Genomic DNA, 19,370 nt, shown 5'->3' on the forward strand with positions numbered 1-19,370 from the left:
GAAATTCAATTAGCACAGTGCCTCCTGATGGTCACTGATAAATTACTAGTGGGCCAGTCAGCTGCCACCCAGTGGCTGAATGGCGGATCTGCAGTTTCAATATTTATTTTTCACTTGTTTCAATCAAATCAAATCAAATGTTATGGTCACACACACATGGTTAACAGATGTTAATTGGAGTGTAGCGAATTGCTTGTGCTTCTAGTTCAAACAGTGCAGTAATATCTAACAAGTAATCTAACAATTCCCAACAACTGCCTAATACACACAAATCTAAATTGGTGAATGAGAATATGTACATATAAATATATGGATGAGCGATGGCCAAGTGACATTGGCAAGGTGCAGTAGATGGTATAAATACAGTATACACGTGATAAGAGTAATGTAAGATATATAAACATTATTAAATAGTTTCTAATCATCTCTATCATATGATGATAGTGGGAATGATATACAGTACAGACAGACCACTGGGGATGATATACAGTACAGACAGACTCCTGGGGAGAAACCACTGGGTACAGACCACTGGGGACAGACTACTGGGGAGAAACCACTGGGGACAGACCACTGGGTACAGACCACTGGGTACAGACCACTGGGGACAGACCACTGGGTATAGACCACTGGGTACAGACCACTGGGTACAGACCACTGGGGACAGACTACTGGGGAGAAACCACTGGGGACAGACCACTGGGGACAGACCACTGGGTACAGACCACTGGGGACAGACCACTGGGTACAGACCACTGGGTACAGACCACTGGGGACAGACCACTGGGGAGAGACCACTGGGTACAGACTACTGGGTACAGACCACTGGGGAGAGACCACTGGGTACAGACTACTGGGTACAGACCACTGGGTACAGACCACTGGGGAGAAACCACTGGGTACAGACCACTGGGTACAGACCACTGGGTACAGACCACTGGGTACAGACCACTGGGGACAGACCACTGGGGACAGACCACTGGGTACAGACCACTGGGTACAGACCACTGGGGACAGACCACTGGGGACAGACCACTGGGGAGAGTTCTGATTATAATATTCATATTATGACCATTTATCATCATGATCAAATGATAGAGTTTGTACATGTGGCTGTTAGAGGTGTGACAATATTGGTGTGGGAGTAGTGTAGACAGGCACAATATGGGCAATAGTGATTGGCTCACACATTAACTTTACATGAGGAGTGATTGGCCAGATGGACTGTAGAAAAACCAATGGGGGTAGGTAACTGTGAGGGAACAGCATGATGAAGGCCAGGAGATTTACCTGACCCTGTAACATCATCACCAAGAAAAACTCCTGGCCCTAGTTATGAGGACATTTCTATGTGAGGGGGAATTATTTAGGACAGTATGAACAGTGAATGATTTTCACTTCATTGTATTTTTGTATTGCTATTTTATTGGGTTAAACGTACTGTCAACATTCTACCAATCGACAACAGTCAGTATGGATGGGTGGAGGGGAGATCAATAGAAACAGTGTGGATGGGTGGAGGGGAGATCAATGGAAACAGTATGGATGGGTGGAGGGGAGATCAATGGAAACAGTGTGGATGGGTGGAGGGGAGATCAATGGAAACAGTGTGGATGGGTGGAGGGGAGATCAATGGAAACAGTGTGGATGGGTGGAGGGGAGATCAATGGAAACAGTATGGATGGGTGGAGGGGAGATCAATGGAAACAGTATGGATGGGTGGAGGGGAGATCAATGGAAACAGTATGGATGGGTGGAGGGGAGATCAATGGAAACAGTGTGGATGGGTGGAGGGGAGATCAATGGAAACAGTATGGATGGATGGAGGGGAGATCAATGGAAACAGTATGGATGGGTGGAGGGGAGATCAATGGAAACAGTGTGGATGGGTGGAGGGGAGATCAATGGAAACAGTATGGATGGGTGGAGGGGAGATCAATGGAAACAGTATGGATGGGTGGAGGGGAGATCAATGGAAACAGTATGGATGGGTGGAGGGGAGATCAATGGAAACAGTATGGATGGGTGGAGGGGAGATCAATGGAAACAGTATGGATGGGTGGAGGGGAGATCAATGGAAACAGTGTAGATGGATGGAGGGGAGATCAATGGAAACAGTATGGATGGGTGGAGGGGAGATCAATGGAAACAGTGTGGATGGGTGGAGGGGAGATCAATGGAAACAGTGAGGATGGGTGGAGGGGAGATCAATGGAAACAGTGTGGATGGGTGGAGGGGAGATCAATGGAAACAGTGTGGATGGGTGGAGGGGAGATCAATGGAAACAGTATGGATGGGTGGAGGGGAGATCAATGGAAACAGTATGGATGGGTGGAGGGGAGATCAATGGAAACAGTGTGGATGGGTGGAGGGGAGATCAATGGAAACAGTAAGGATGGGTGGAGGGGAGATCAATGGAAACAGTATGGATGGGTGGAGGGGAGATCAATGGAAACAGTGAGGATGGGTGGAGGGGAGATCAATGGAAACAGTGTGGATGGGTGGAGGGGAGATCAATGGAAACAGTGTGGATGGGTGGAGGGGAGATCAATGGAAACAGTATGGATGGGTGGAGGGGAGATCAATGGAAACAGTATGGATGGGTGGAGGGGAGATCAATGGAAACAGTGTGGATGGGTGGAGGGGAGATCAATGGAAACAGTATGGATGGGTGGAGGGGAGATCAATGGAAACAGTATGGATGGGTGGAGGGGAGATCAATGGAAACAGTGTGGATGGGTGGAGGGGAGATCAATGGAAACAGTATGGATGGGTGGAGGGAGATCAATGGAAACAGTATGGATGGGTGGGGGAGATCAATGGAAACAGTATGGATGGGTGGAGGGGAGATCAATGGAAACAGTATGGATGGGTGGAGGGGAGATCAATGGAAACAGTGTGGATGGGTGGAGGGGAGATCAATGGAAACAGTATGGATGGGTGGAGGGGAGATCAATGGAAACAGTGTGGATGGGTGGAGGGGAGATCAATGGAAACAGTATGGATGGGTGGAGGGGAGATCAATGGAAACAGTATGGATGGGTGGAGGGGAGATCAATGGAAACAGTGTGTGTCATGTCATTTTGGCTCTGCTTTCTTTGACACTTGTGTTAGTCTCCTGCATCAGACACATCCTCAATAGCCTGCGGAGGTTACAGTTGTGTGTGTGTGTGATAGTGAAAGTGGCAGTAGTTCTACTTACGTCATCTCCCGGTTTACCAGAGGGTCCAGGTGGACCACGGGGACCCAACGGGCCCTGTCAAAAGAGAACAGAGACAGTTAGTCAGATAGACAGACCATGAGGCCCTGTCAGAAGAGAAGAGAGAAGACAGTTAGTCAGATAGACAGACCATGAGGCCCTGTCAGAAGAGAAGAGAGAAGACAGTTAGTCAGATAGACAGACCATGAGGCCCTGTCAGAAGAGAAGAGAGAAGAAAGTTAGTCAGATAGACAGACCATGAGGCCCTGTCAGGAGGGAAGAGAACAGAGAAGACAGTCAGATAGATAGACCATGAGGCCCTGTCAGGAGGGAAGAGAACAGAGAAGACAGTTAGTCAGATAGACAGACTATGAGGCCCTGTCAGGAGGGAAGAGAACAGAGAAGACAGTTAGTCAGATAGACAGACCATGAGGCCTTGTCAGGAGGGAAGAGAACAGAGAAGACAGTTAGTTAGATAGACAGACCATGAGGCCCTGTCAGGAGGGAAGAGAACAGAGAAGACAGTCAGATAGACAGACCATGAGGCCCTGTCAGGAGGGAAGAGAACAGAGAAGACAGTTAGTCAGATAGACAGACCATGAGGCCCTGTCAGGAGGGAAGAGAAGAGAGAAGACAGTCAGATAGACAGACCATGAGGCCTTGTCAGGAGGGAAGAGAACAGAGAAGACAGTTAGTTAGATAGACAGACCATGAGGCCCTGTCAGGAGGGGAGAGAACAGAGAAGACAGTTAGTCAGATAGACAGACCATGAGGCCTTGTCAGGAGGGAAGAGAACAGAGAAGACAGTTAGTTAGATAGACAGACCATGAGGCCCTGTCAGGAGGGAAGAGAACAGAGAAGACAGTCAGATAGACAGACCATGAGGCCTTGTCAGGAGGGAAGAGAACAGAGAAGACAGTTAGTCAGATAGACAGACCATGAGGCCCTGTCAGGAGGGAAGAGAACAGAGAAGACAGTTAGTTAGATAGACAGACCATGAGGCCCTGTCAGGAGGGAAGAGAACAGAGAAGACAGTTAGTCAGATAGACAGACCATGAGGCCTTGTCAGGAGGGAAGAGAACAGAGAAGACAGTTAGTTAGATAGACAGACCATGAGGCCCTGTCAGGAGGGAAGAGAACAGAGAAGACAGTCAGATAGACAGACCATGAGGCCTTGTCAGGAGGGAAGAGAACAGAGAAGACAGTTAGTCAGATAGACAGACCATGAGGCCCTGTCAGGAGGGAAGAGAAGAGAGAAGACAGTCAGATAGACAGACCATGAGGCACTGTCATGAGGGAAGAGAACAGAGAAGACAGTCAGATAGACAGACCATGCCCTGTCAGGAGGGAAGAGAACAGAGAAGACAGTCAGATAGACAGACCATGAGGCCCTGTCAGGAGGACCTAAACCAATAGAGGGCAGCACTGTAGAGGTCATACACGTTATACACCACAGTGACAGGGTAGACGGAGTGTGTGTGTGCGTAAACGTGTGCGTGTGTGTGTCTGTGTGTGTGTGTGTGTTTGTGTGTGTGTGTCGTAAAGGCATTTCCCTCTCTAATTAACAAGCACCCCTGGCTGAGAACGTCCTCATGACAGCCACTCTCAGGTAACTCTGGGTCTTCCTTTCATGTGGTCGGTCTAGTTTCATCATAGCGCTTGATGGTTTTTGCTACTGCACTTAAAGAAACGTTCAAAGTTCTGGAAATGTTCCAGATTGACTGACCTTCATGTCTTAAAGTAATGATGGACTGAAAAGAAACAGAACCGTGAACCTATATATCCTGGTGGATGATGACTAGCTTACATGACAGAACATGTCAACAATGTCAATAGCAACACTTTACTGGGGTGAAGTCCTCCCCTGCTAAACTGTCACTCTGTCAACTGACAGGTGATATGAAACTAATGGCATGTAACTTTTAACGCTCTTTTGTTTACTACATGATTCCATATGTGTTATTTCATAGTTTTGATGTCCTCACTATTATTCTACATTGTAGAAAATAGTAAAAAAAATAAAGAAAAACCCTGGAATGAGTAGGTGTGTCCAAACTTTCGACTGGTACTGTACTGTATATATAAAAAATAATTGTCCACAGATAATGTTAATTATGATTTGGATTACAGAAAAGGTTTGTTTTATTGATACATACAAGCTGACAGATAGACAGGGTAGTGAGCTTCCTGTCACACTAATATGAATCATGACGGGAAGTGCTTTGAAGTGGTTAATATTATTGTGATTCGCTTATCTTGCCAGGGTTATCTTAAGTTATGCCAGGACAGAGCATAACAGTGGAGGCAAGTTAATTGACAATGTATGGCTAAAAACAAGAGAATGTTACAGTAAACTGCAATGTTTTTTTTCTTCCAGTTGTTTCACCTTTTCTGGCAACATTATGGACTCTTTCTATGGGTAGACGCTTTATGGGACGCTCTATGGGAAGACTGCAGAATCAACAGACTTGCCAGGTAGATTAGGTTGAAGGAATACTTCAATATCCTCTGAGTGTATTGGCCAGCTGTTTCTTGGCCAAAGCTTCGGTACTAGGGTTGTTTTTTGGGGACGTGTGTGTGTGTTCCGTGTGTGTGTGCGTGTGCGTGTGCGTGTGCGTGTGTGTGTGTGTGTGTGTGTGTGTTTATGGGAACTGATGTGATTCATTCTGGCCTGCCAACAACAGACCCAGCAGGTCTGATTCTAATTGCAGGTAATGATGTATTAAACAGTGGACTCAAGGTTGGAGGTGAAAGGAGAAGGAGCGTGTGTCTGTCTGTCTGTCTGTCTGTCTGTCTGTCTGTCTGTCTGTCTGTCTGTCGCTCCATGTCTGTCTGTCTGTTGCTCCATGTCAGTCTGTCTGACTCCCTGTCCCCTTGTCTCCCTGTCGCCCATGTCTCCCTGTCTCCCTCCCTCCCTGTCTGTCTGTCTGTCTGTCGCTCCGTGTCCATCTGTGTGTCGCTCCATGTCTGTCTGTCTGTTTCCCTGTCTGTCTGTCTGATCAGGCATCAGGCTTCTGTGTATCTGCTCTCAGCAGGAGGTTAACACAGTGGTGGTGGCTCTCATAATGCCCTCACATCACCTAGGAGTGTGTGTGTGTGTGTGTGTGTGTGTGTGTGTGTGTGTGTGTGTGTGTGTGTGTGTGTGTGTGTGTGTGTGTGTGTGTGTGTGTGTGTGTGTGTGTGTGTGTGTGTGTGTGTGTGTGTGTGTGTGTGTGCGCGCCTCTGTCGGTCCCTTTCAGTCGCTAACCCTGCACTGTTAGAAAAAAGGGTTCCGAAAGCGTTATTCGCCTGTCCCCATAGGAGAACCCTTTTTGGTTCCAGGTAGAACCATTTTTGGTTCCAGGTAGAACTTTTTTGGGTTCCATGTAGAACCCTCTATGGAAAGGGTTTAACATGGAACCAATAAAGGTTCTACTTGGAACCAAAAGGGTTCCACCTGGAACCAAAAAGTGCTCTTCAATAGGTTATCCTATGGGGACTGCTGAATCATCTTTTTAGGATCTAGATAGCACTGTTTTTTTTAAAGCATGAAACACACCGAGAATTTGAAACACACCGAGAATGTCACTGCCGATAGACTGCCAATGTACTTATCACAGTGGGAGTTGTTTATTTATTAGGATGTTTCTCCGTACATCCACGGATGAGCCAGTCACACTTTATATGCAATGTAGGCTATGGGATGGTAGCTATCTAAGTGCACACAACACTAAATACTTCCTCCAAGCTAGCAAACCACAGTAGCTAGTACTGACATTATAAAAAATGCACAGTGGATTAGCCAGTTTCCATGAAACAGCTACCTGTGCTAGCTGCCGATTTAATGCAGTGTCCTTAGCTAGCTAGCTATGTTGTGCTAGCTAGCATATATGCTAACGTTAACTAGCTAGCTAAACATTTGGCTATGGGCTGGCACTGGCAGTATGGGGTTATGGAGAGTGGATTATGGAGAGTGAATTGGGAGTGGGGTGGCAGGTAGCCTAGTGGTTAGAGCGTTGGACCAGTAACCGAAAGGTTGCTAGATCAAATCTCCGAGCTGACAAGGTAAAGATCTGTCATTCTGCCCCTGAACAAGGCAGTTAACCCACTGTTCCTAGGCTGTCATTGTAAATAAGAATTTGTTGTTAACTGACTTGCCTAGTTAAATAATTACATTTACATTTAAGTCATTTAGCGGACGCTCTTATCCAGATAATAATAATAAGATAATAATAACAAATAATGGTAAAAAATTAAGCTGTTTCTTTGTCATATTGCTAAGTAGTTATCAAGCTGTGGCCATCTGGATTGTATCGACAAGTGATTTCTACAACAATAGTAACATTAGCGCAGCTAGCTACGAATAGACCATAAGCAATACGCACAGGTTATGCATTACCAAACAACGCTACTGCCACCTTCTGGTTTGGAGTATTTTAACACGGCTGAGTGGCTGACGACTTCCAAGGTCTTTGCTGTGTGAACACAAACATTTTAAAATCCTACCGGTGTGTCTGAGCTATAAGAGTGTGGATACTGGAGAAGAGCAGAAGATTAACACAACGTTGTTAAAAATTATTTTCCAATCGTTTTCGTTCTGAACAGGACCATAATTTATTCCATTTCCGTTCAACTGTTCCCACCAGCTAAATATGGTTCTGAACAGGTTTTTACATTATTGCGACATTAAATTACCAATCAGTGTGGATAGAGCATCTTGCTATGGAATGGGTAAGCGATTTAATATATTTAGGAAAGTCATTAACAGCTAATTATATTTCGCCGTAACAGTATGGTTTAATCATAATGAAAAGACAAACATACACACTGTGCTGACAGTCACAATGTAGGGCGGGAGATGCAACTGACATAATAAGGCGAGGAGGAAAGAGCATGAATGAAGCATGCCATGCCACCTCCCGGGTGGCGCAGTGGTCTAGGGCACTGCATCGCAGTGCTAGCTGCGCCACCAGAGTCTCTGGGTTCGCGCCTAGGCTGGGCTGGATTCGCGCCCAGGCTCTGTCGCAGCCGGCCGCAACCGGGAGGTCCGTGGGGCGACGCACAATTGGCATAGCGTCGTCCGGGTTAGGGAGGGTTTGGCCGGTAGGGATATCCTTGTCTCAGTATGTAAAAAAATGTATGCACTCTACTGTAAGTCGCTCTGGATAAGAGCGTCTGCTAAATGACTAAAATGTAAAAAAAAAAAAAAAAAAATGTAAAAATGTTGTAAGCGCTGGGCATCTTGTTATCACATGCATTATCTGACTTAGGCCCACAGAATTATACCTACAGAGGAAGGGCATCTATGGATGAACTTTGAATGTCTTTGAACGCAGTGGCGGCTTGCACATTAGGGCGTTAAGGGCGGCACCCCACTTGTGATTGGTCCCATTGTTTTGGGGGAGGTCCCAAAAAAAGAAAAATGTTTGGTAAAAAAGTATATATATATAACACAATTCATGGAATGTGTAAATGTATATAGCCAACCACTAGCTTTCTAGCTAGTTAGCTCCCATACCACTTTCAAGTCTTTTTAAACTAATGTCTGACTAACTCAGAAATATGAAGTAATTTCAGAATGAAAGTTACCTGGCTAGCGCATCATGCTTTGTGACGTTATGTTAGCTAGCTTTCCCCAGTTAGATCATGCTTTGTGACATTATGTTAGCTAGCTATCCCCAGTTAGATAATGCTTTGTGACGTTATGTTAGCTAGCTATCCCCAGTTAGATAATGCTTTGTGACATTATGTTAGCTAGCTATCTCCATTTAGATAATGCTTTGTGACATTATGTTAGCTAGCTATCCCCATTTAGATAATGCTTTGTGATGTTATGTTAGCTAGCTATCCCCAGTTAGATAATGCTTTGTGACATTATGTTAGCTAGCTATCCCCAGTTAGATAATGCTTTGTGACATTATGTTAGCTAGCTATCCCCAGTTAGATAATGCTTTGTGACATTATGTTAGCTAGCTATCCCCAGTTAGATCATGTTTTGTGACATTATGTTAGCTAGCTATCCCCAGTTAGATAATGCTTTGTGACATTATGTTAGCTAGCTATCCCCAGTTAGATAATGCTTTGTGACATTATGTTAGCTAGCTATCCCCAGTTAGATAATGCTTTGGGATATTATGTTAGCTAGCTATCACCAGTTAGATAATGCTTTGTGACGTTATGTTAGCTAGCTATCCCCAGTTAGATAATGTGTTTTCACTTAGTCAGTAGTTTCTAATTTCTTCCGAGTGGCGCAGCGGTCTAAGGCACTGCATCGTAGTGCTAGAGGCATCACTACAGACCTGGGTTTGATCCCGGGATGTATCACAAACAGCCGAGATCGGGAGTCCCATAGGGCAGCGCACAATTGGCCCAGCGTCGTCCCGGGTTAGGGGAGGGTTTGGTCCGCGTAGGCTATCATTTTAAATAAGAATTTGTTCTTAACAAACTTGCCTAGTTAAACATAGATTAAATCAAATGATTGTATTCTCCCTGGTGCACTCGTTCATTAGTATATAGTATAATCTAATCTGTTCAAAACAGTGGCAGCATATGCAGCACTGGTCATTTGGATTTTGACATGCACAAGTGAAATAGGTGTATTTACGTTGTTGTTTAAAAATGCACAGGTTGATTTATATATCTTCTCAAAGAAACTAGCGGTTTGAAAACTTAGCATCATAATTCTGTCATGCTGTTTTGTTGACAACAACCACCTCACGCCAGGGTGTTCAGCCAATCAGCGGAGAGTTGGTTTAACGTTGTACCAGAGCAACAAGCTAACAAGCTTCTGTGTGCAGAGTAGCACTATAACTAAAAACACATCTTACCTTTTTGTAGTTAATAAATCCAATGTGAAACGTGATAACTATCGCATCATTAACTAGCATTGAAAAAGTAAATCCATTCTTTTCTCCCTAATATCTGAATTACATTTGTAATGTCATCAGTAGGATACAGTAACATAGGCCACAGTAACCTAGGCTACAGTAACCTAGGCTACAGTAACCTAGGCTTCAGAGGGGAGGGGTAGGTAGCCTACATGCACACCCACTGGAAAAGATTTCTAGCTGGCAGGCGGAAGCTGGAATAATGCTGAGTTCATGTGCTAGTAGGAACTCTGAAATGTTAGACTTGCTAACTGGTTGTAGTTATACACGTGCCGCAGTTCAACCAGTTAGCAAGTCAAACATTTTGGAGTTTCCTAATTCCCAATGGCACGTGAATGCGGCATAAGTCTCAGAGTGAGGGCATTGCATGTTGTGATTTTTCTGTGAATGGAAAAAAATGCTTGGAACGTAAAAGAACGTTCCATTGCTTTTAAAAGAACGTTTATATTCCGGAACAGTATAGATCACTTTTGTTTTTCGGTTCGGGTTCTATTTCTCAAATAATTTAGTTATTTTCAGGTTTTTGGTTCTGTTCCTTGAACTGGTTCCAACCCTAGGTTAGCCCTCAATATGTCCTCATAGCTTACAGTTTCCGTGCGTGTGTATATTTGTTTGTTTGTGTGTGTGTGTGTCTGCTTTAGTGTGTGTGTATGAGGAAGAGGAAGTTGAAAATGCCCTCACACTGTGGGTAACTATTATGGGATACTTACAGCTGATCCGGGCTCTCCAGCCTCTCCGGGGTTGCCTTGGAAACCTTGTGGGCCCTGTGATAGAAGAGAATAGAGAGGGCAGATTAGAGACGTCTGTGAAGTGAACCTGATGACCTTAGATGGCTATTGGTCTTTTAATAACGTGTAATATTCCCTTTGATTTCTTAGCTGATATTCCTGTAAGGCTACATGAGATTTAAAATATACACTGTTGTTTTTGATAAACCTATAAGTATGGTAAAAGTACAACAATAACTGAGTACAAAAAAAAAAAAAGTATGAACGTATGTACTTGTAAGTCGCTCTGGATAAGAGCGTCTGCTAAATGACTTAAATGTAAATGATCTATGATGGGCTCACTAGTTTAGAATTGCTCAAGAGTAAGTTTGAGTAGAGATAGCATGTGATATCCTCTACTATGTGTATGCTATCTTCTTACTCAGCTAACTCCAAATACCCCAGTAATATCAAATCACACCAAACACGAGTGTTCTCCTATTCCCCTCCAGGGGCCATGTCTCTACCAAGACGAGGGTGTGGGGGGGGGGGGGGGGGGGCAGTGGTTCCCCAAATCATGGGCTTCATGCTCAGTCATGTCCCCTGGCTGGCTGGCTGGCAATACCTTCCACTTGAACGACTTTAGAGAGGTAGGAGAGGAGCTGAGCTGAGGGGCTGTGGGTGGAGGGCTTAGGAACATACATGGGTTCAAATAGGATTTGATCTCTTTCAAGTACTTTAGCTACGATTGCCTGGAGCAATAGGACTAATAGAATAGTCGCAAAACTGTAATCCCCATCCATCTGGCTCTCCAGGCAGACTCAAGCAAATGTTTACAGTATTTGAAACACTTTGAATACTATTTGAACCCAGTTCTTGCGTTGCTGAGGGGAATGGCCCACCGAGCTCTATGAAAGGTATATTGTCAGGTGCTGCGCTGCATGTCTGTCTGTATGTCTGTCTGTCTGTCTGTCTGCGGTAGGATAAACCCCTGCAGCTTGCAGCTGGGACACGAAGGTATTCAATGCCATCTTCCTCCTCTGGAAGGGAATGCAGCGCAGGAACAAATAAACCTACAGTGTGTGGAATAATGTCTTGTCTGTGTTCTACACCTGCATTGCTTGCTGTTTGGGGTTTTAGGCTGGGTTTCTGTACAGCACTTTGTGACATCGGCTGATGTAAGAAGGGATTTATAAATAAATGTGATTGATTTGATTGATTGCTATGCAGTAACCATAACCATTCTGCTGTGTGCAGTAACCATAGTAACCCTATCTAAAGTCTACTCTGTGTTTACGTTATGCTATAGACTCTCTGTATTAGTTTCCCGTCATGTATTCATTCACTGTTTGATTCATGCCTTCATCTATACATATTCAGCATGAAGAGAACTAGACTACTGACTAATAATTCAACTCAGTACAAAACTTTGTGTTCTGAGGGAACACTATGGGACAAACTACTGTGAAGAACCACAGTCATATCATAATGTACCAGTAGACTGTATATCTGTATATGATTATATATTTATATATGGCTCTGGGCTGAACTAAAGGTGGTTGTGAGCATCTACATTAAGAGCATCTACAGTACCCAGTGTTGTATAAGGTTATAACTTTCAGGGCTTGTAGCCGGGAGTGTGTAGCCTGGAGGCTTGTAGCCGGGAGTGTGTAGCCGGGAGTGTGTGTATGTGTTTATTTGCAGGTACTTACAGGAGCTCCAGAGGGGCCAGGAGGCCCTCGAGGACCCATAGGGCCCTGGGGGAGAAAGAGAGACAGACGAGACGTTAGATAATAACAACATAATCACAACCTCAACCAACCTTCAAACAACTCAACGTTAAAAAATATGTTAGTTTCTCATTTTCATAATGAACTTTGACATATTTCAGAATGGAGGGGGAAGAGGTAGACGTGTGCTTTCCCACTTGAACTTCTCTCTTCTCTTGTGTTAGAAAACATATTATTGGCTTCTTCCCCCAGCAACACAAACTCATTATCCTGCTTCCCGTCTGCCTCCTGCCTGCCTGCCTGCCTCCCGCCTGCCTCCTGTCTGCTACCTGCCTCCTGCCTGTCTCCTGTCTGCCTCCTGTCTGCCTCCTAACTGTCTCCTGCCTGCCTCCTGTCTGCCTCCTGCCTGTCAGAACCATACATCGTTTTGGAATTCCACATTCAGACTCTTTCTCTCTTTTTCTACCTCTCTCTTTCTCTGCCTCTCTTTCTCTCCCTCTCTTTCTCCCTCTTTCTCTCTCCCTCTGTTTTCTCTTTCTTTTGCTCTCCCTCTCTGTTTTCTCTCTTTCGTTCTCTCTCTTTCTCTCTCCCTCTCTCTTTCTCTCTCTATCCCCCCCCCCCCTCTCTCTCTGTAGTTCAGAGGTCAGGGCCAGAAGTGTTGTACTCTGAATTGGAGGCTTGAGCCCTACGGTAGCCACCTTGTTTCTTCATTAATAAGATCATAAAAGCAGTGGGTGAAATCCTCAACGTAATCCTTGCGCTGCTCACTGATCTAACGTTAATCTCCTCCGGTTTATAAAGACTTGTCTTGTCAGCAGGTGTAATACTCTTGTCAGCTCAACGTCATCGTGCATCGTCACTCAGAGCTCAGAGAGACGTTTCACATTCTATACAGGTGATGAGCCAAATCTGTCACACGGAGAAAATCATTACATGACCAAAGACAAGACGAAGAGAAAATGTACCTGATCTGGAGTTTAGTGAGAATGTCGAGGGCTTGCATCTGAAATCACACGCTATTCCCTACATAGTGTACTAATTATGGCCAGAGATCTATGGGTACTGGGCAAAAGCAGTGCACTAAGTAGGGGAGAAGTAGTCCACTATAAAGGGAATAGGGTGGCATTTCAGTCGCATCCTAGACTTTCTCTCTAAGAAAAACGAAGACGTTAAAATAATAAAACACATGATTTCCACTCCTCCACTCATGAAAGGGCACTTGGACAACAGTAAGACAACCTTTTATGCTCTCTATAACACAGTATTCATAGTGTTGGTGTTTAGACTGATTATAGTGGAGAAATGCAAGGCAGCAGCCAAAGCAAACGTCCCTGAGGCAGCACGGAGCAGTTACTGACAGGAAGGGAATGAAAGTCATCTTTTCAGCAGGGCGCACCGAGGACAAATCCACCGCCGCAACGGACTAGCGGCTTATCAATGGTGCTCTATGTCCATTCGTAGGCGGAGTGTGGGTGAATGTTTGGATTCTGTGTGTGTGTGTGTTTGGGGACTGTATGTGTGTGTGTTTGGGTGGTGTGGCCACTGCCTCTCAGTGAAGACGCTGTGTTAGGGACCAGTGGGTGTAGGTAGAGACGTTGGGGCTTGACTCTCAGTGAAGACGCTGTGTTAGGGACCAGGGGGTGTAGGTAGAGACGTAGGGGGTTGACTCTCAGTGAAGACGCTGTGTTAGGGACCAGTGGGTGTAGGTAGAGACGTAGGGGGTTGACTCTCAGTGAAGACGCTGTGTTAGGGACCAGGGGGTGTAGGTAGAGACGTAGGGGGTTGACTCTCAGTGAAGACGCTGTGTTAGGGACCAGGGGGTGTAGTTAGAGACGTAGGGGTTTGACTCTCAGTGAAGACGCTGTGTTAGGGACCAGGGGGTGTAGGTAGAGACGTTGGGGCTTGACTCTCAGTGAAGACGCTGTGTTAGGGACCAGGGGGTGTAGGTAGAGACGTAGGGGGTTGACTCTCAGTGAAGACGCTGTGTTAGGGACCAGTGGGTGTAGGTAGAGACGTAGGGGGTTGACTCTCAGTGAAGACGCTGTGTTAGGGACCAGGGGGTGTAGGTAGAGACGTAGGGGGTTGACTCTCAGTGAAGACGCTGTGTTAGGGACCAGGGGGTGTAGGTAGAGACGTAGGGGGTTGACTCTCAGTGAAGACGCTGTGTTAGGGACCAGGGGGTGTAGGTAGAGACGTAGGGGATTGACTCTCAGTGAAGACGCTGTGTTAGGGACCAGGGGGTGTAGGTAGAGACGTAGGGGGTTGACTCTCAGTGAAGACGCTGTGTTAGGGACCAGGGGGTGTAGGTAGAGACGTAGGGGATTGACTCTCAGTGAAGACGCTGTGTTAGGGACCAGGGGGTGTAGGTAGAGACGTAGGGGATTGACTCTCAGTGAAGACGCTGTGTTAGGGACCAGGGGGTGTAGGTAGAGACGTAGGGGGTTGACTCTCAGTGAAGACGCTGTGTTAGGGACCAGGGGGTGTAGGTAGAGACGTAGGGGGTTGACTCTCAGTGAAGACGCTGTGTTAGGGACCAGGGGGTGTAGGTAGAGACGTAGGGGGTTGACTCTCAGTGAAGATACTGTGTTAGGGACCAGTGGGTGTAGTTAGAGACGTAGGGGTTTGACTCTCAGTGAAGACGCTGTGTTAGGGACCAGGGGGTGTAGGTAGAGACGTAGGGGGTTGACTCTCAGTGAAGACGCTGTGTTAGGGACCAGGGGGTGTAGGTAGAGACGTAGGGGGTTGACTCTCAGTGAAGACGCTGTGTTAGGGACCAGGGGGTGTAGGTAGAGACGTAGGGGATTGACTCTCAGTGAAGACGCTGTGTTAGGGACCAGGGGGTGTAGGTAGAGACGTAGGGGGTTGACTCTCAGTGAAGACGCTGTGTTAGGGACCAGGGGGTGTAGGTAGAGATGTAGAGGGTTGACTCTCAGTGAAGACGCTGTGTTAGGGACCAGGGGGTGTAGGTAGAGACGTAGGGGGTTGACTCTCAGTGAAGACGCTGTGTTAGGGACCAGTGGGTGTAGGTAGAGACGTTGGGGGTTGACTCTCAGTGAAGATGCTGTGTTAGGGACCAGGGGGTGTAGGTAGAGACTTAGGGGGTTGACTCTCAGTGAAGACGCTGTGTTAGGGACCAGGGGGTGTAGGTAGAGACGTTGGGGCTTGACTCTCAGTGAAGACGCTGTGTTAGGGACCAGGGGGTGTAGGTAGAGACGTAGGGGGTTGACTCTCAGTGAAGACGCTGTGTTAGGGACCAGGGGGTGTAGGTAGAGACGTAGGGGGTTGACTCTCAGTGAAGACGCTGTGTTAGGGACCAGGGGGTGTAGGTAGAGACGTAGGGGGTTGACTCTCAGTGAAGACGCTGTGTTAGGGACCAGGGGGTGTAGGTAGAGACGTAGGGGGTTGACTCTCAGTGAAGACGCTGTGTTAGGGACCAGGGGGTGTAGGTAGAGACGTAGGGGGTTGACTCTCAGTGAAGACGCTGTGTTAGGGACCAGGGGGTGTAGGTAGAGACGTAGGGGGTTGACTCTCAGTGAAGACGCTGTGTTAGGGACCAGGGGGTGTAGGTAGAGACGTAGGGGGTTGACTCTCAGTGAAGACGCTGTGTTAGGGACCAGGGGGTGTAGGTAGAGACGTAGGGGGTTGACTCTCAGTGAAGACGCTGTGTTAGGGACCAGGGGGTGTAGGTAGAGACGTAGGGGGTTGACGCTCAGTGAAGAGTCATCCCCACCTCCCCTCTCCACAGGTCTCTCATGGGGTACAATCCACAGTGGTGACTGGGTCTCAGACTTCAGCTCCACCAGCCGAGCGCTGCTTGGTGGGTTTGCAAACCAAAATAGCTCCTAGTGAGTGTGCTCTTCTTTTCCCTCTGGCTGAGAGACTGGAGGTGATGCCAGCTGGATGTGATGCCAGCTGGATCTGATGCCAGCTGGATGTGATGCCAGCTGGATGTGATGCCAGCTGGAGGTCATTCCAGCTGGATGTGATGCCAGATGGATGTGATGCAAGATGGATGTGATGCCAGATGCCAGCCAGCTCGTTGGAGTTTCAGTAAGCTCAAAAAAATGTACTAATGAAGACCAAGTCTGTTTGCACCAAACTAAACCCTGGTATACTCCATAGGAGGGTGTTGGCCCAAACCAAACCCTGGATGCTCCATAGGAGGGTGTTAAGTCACTCTGATACCCATTCACCTAAGCATTAGTCAGAGCAGACCAGAGGTGACATTCTTGCATTTGTTTTGCATCCCACAGGAGAACCTATAGAACCTGGGAAACGATACTACTCCGAAGCCGATAGGAGAAGACTGGTAAAATGTCGCCAGGATTAGAGTGTTATGATGTTTTTCGTAATCTCTCTCACCATTGGTCCTTGCATCACACCCATCTGTGCTCCGCCAGCCTTCTCGTCAAATCCTCCAGCCATCTGAGCAGCAAAGTTCTGTTGGAAGACAAATGGCATCCATAAGACACTGTAATATGACCACAAACATATTTGAACACTCTCGTCATAACAGTATAATATCTGTCATGGTAGTCTACTCTCAGACCGCACAGCATGACTAAACAGCATGACTAAACAGCATGACTAAACAGAATCAGTGTGTCTCTGTCTATGTGACAGCAGTAGATGGTAGAGGGGATGGATACCAGATCAACAACAGTAGATGGTAGAGGGGATGGATACCAGATCAACAGCAGTAGATGATAGAGGGGATGGATACCAGATCAACAACAGTAGAGGGTAGAGGGGATGGATACCAGATCAACAGTAGATGGTAGAGGGGATGGATACCAGATCAACAACAGTAGATGGTAGAGGGGATGGATACCAGATCAACAGTAGATGGTAGAGGGGATGGATACCAGATCAACAACAGTAGATGGTAGAGGCGTTGGATACCAGATCAACAGCAGTAGATGATAGAGGTGATGGATACCAGATCAACAGCAGTAGATGATAGAGGTGATGGATACCAGATCAACAGTAGATGGTAGAGGGGATGGATACCAGATCAACAGTAGATTGTAGAGGTGATGGATACCAGATCAACAGCAGTAGATGGTAGAGGGGATGGATACCAGTTCAACAGTAGATGGTAGAAGGGATGGATACCAGATCAACAGTAGATGGTAGAGGGGATGGATACCAGATCAACAGTAGATGGTAGAGGGGATGGATACCAGATCAACAGTAGATGGTAGAGGGGATGGATACCAGATCAACAGCAGTAGATGATAGAGGGGATGGATACCAGATCAACAGTAGATGGTAGAAGGGATGGATACCAGATCAACAGTAGATGGTAGAGGGGATGGATACCAGATCAACAGTAGATGGTAGAGGGGATGGATACCAGATCAACAGTAGATGGTAGAGGGGATGGATACCAGATCAACAGTAGATGGTAGAGGGGATGGATACCAGATCAACAGTAGATGGTAGTGGGGATGGATACCAGATCAACAACAGTAGATGGTAGAGGGGATGGATACCAGATCAACAGCAGTAGATGGTAGAGGGGATGGATACCAGATCAACAACAGTAGATGGTAGAGGGGATGGATACCAGATCAACAGTAGATGGTAGAGGGGATGGATACCAGATCAACAGTAGATGGTAGAGGGGATGGATACCAGATCAACAGTAGATGGTAGAAGGGATGGATACCAGATCAACAGTAGATGGTAGAGGGGATGGATACCAGATCAACAGTAGATGGTAGAGGGGATGGATACCAGATCAACAGTAGATGGTAGAAGGGATGGATACCAGATCAACAGTAGATGGTAGAGGGGATGGATACCAGATCAACAGTAGATGGTAGAGGGGATGGATACCAGATCAACAGCAGTAGATGATAGAGGGGATGGATACCAGATCAACAGTAGATGGTAGAAGGGATGGATACCAGATCAACAGTAGATGGTAGAGGGGATGGATACCAGATCAACAGTAGATGGTAGAGGGGATGGATACCAGATCAACAGTAGATGGTAGAGGGGATGGATACCAGATCAACAGTAGATGGTAGAGGGGATGGATACCAGATCAACAGTAGATGGTAGTGGGGATGGATACCAGATCAACAACAGTAGATGGTAGAGGGGATGGATACCAGATCAACAGTAGATGGTAGAGGGGATGGATACCAGATCAACAGTAGATGGTAGAGGGGATGGATACCAGATCAACAGTAGATGGTAGAAGGGATGGATACCAGATCAACAGTAGATGGTAGAGGGGATGGATACCAGATCAACAGCAGATGGTAGAGGGGATGGATACCAGATCAACAGTAGATGGTAGAAGGGATGGATACCAGATCAACAGTAGATGGTAGAGGGGATGGATACCAGATCAACAGTAGATGGTAGAAGGGATGGATACCAGATCAACAGTAGATGGTAGAGGGGATGGATACCAGATCAACAACAGTAGATGGTAGAGGGGATGGATACCAGATCAACAACAGTAGATGGTAGAAGGGATGGATACCAGATCAACAGTAGATGGTAGAGGGGATGGATACCAGATCAACAGCAGATGGTAGAGGGGATGGATACCAGATCAACAGCAGTAGATGGTAGAGGGGATGGATACCAGATCAACAGTAGATGGTAGAGGGGATGGATACCAGATCAACAACAGTAGATGGTAGAAGGGATGGATACCAGATCAACAGCAGTAGATGGTAGAGGGGATGGATACCAGATCAACAGTAGATGGTAGAGGAGATGGATACCAGATCAACAGTAGATGGTAGAAGGGATGGATACCAGATCAACAGTAGATGGTAGAGGGGATGGATACCAGATCAACAACAGTAGATGGTAGAGGGGATGGATACCAGATCAACAGTAGATG

The 19,370-nt window shown here is 46.4% G+C and overlaps 1 protein-coding gene across 2 annotated transcripts in view; it reads right to left on the reverse strand.

Annotated features, from left to right (window-relative positions):
- Positions 1 to 19,370, reverse strand: part of LOC129815733 (collagen alpha-1(II) chain) — a 75,283-nt gene that overhangs the window by 37,840 nt on the left and 18,073 nt on the right. For both annotated transcript variants that reach the window (XM_055869802.1, XM_055869801.1), the window contains 4 exons: positions 16,865 to 16,942; positions 12,485 to 12,529; positions 10,776 to 10,829; positions 3,203 to 3,256 (listed from right to left, as the gene is read on the reverse strand). In XM_055869802.1, the coding sequence (XP_055725777.1) occupies positions 3,203 to 3,256; positions 10,776 to 10,829; positions 12,485 to 12,529; positions 16,865 to 16,942 (231 nt within the window). The remainder of the gene's footprint in view (positions 1 to 3,202; positions 3,257 to 10,775; positions 10,830 to 12,484; positions 12,530 to 16,864; positions 16,943 to 19,370) is intronic.

Source organism: Salvelinus fontinalis, chromosome 18, assembly GCF_029448725.1.
Source record: "Salvelinus fontinalis isolate EN_2023a chromosome 18, ASM2944872v1, whole genome shotgun sequence".
Taxonomy (NCBI): domain Eukaryota; kingdom Metazoa; phylum Chordata; class Actinopteri; order Salmoniformes; family Salmonidae; genus Salvelinus; species Salvelinus fontinalis.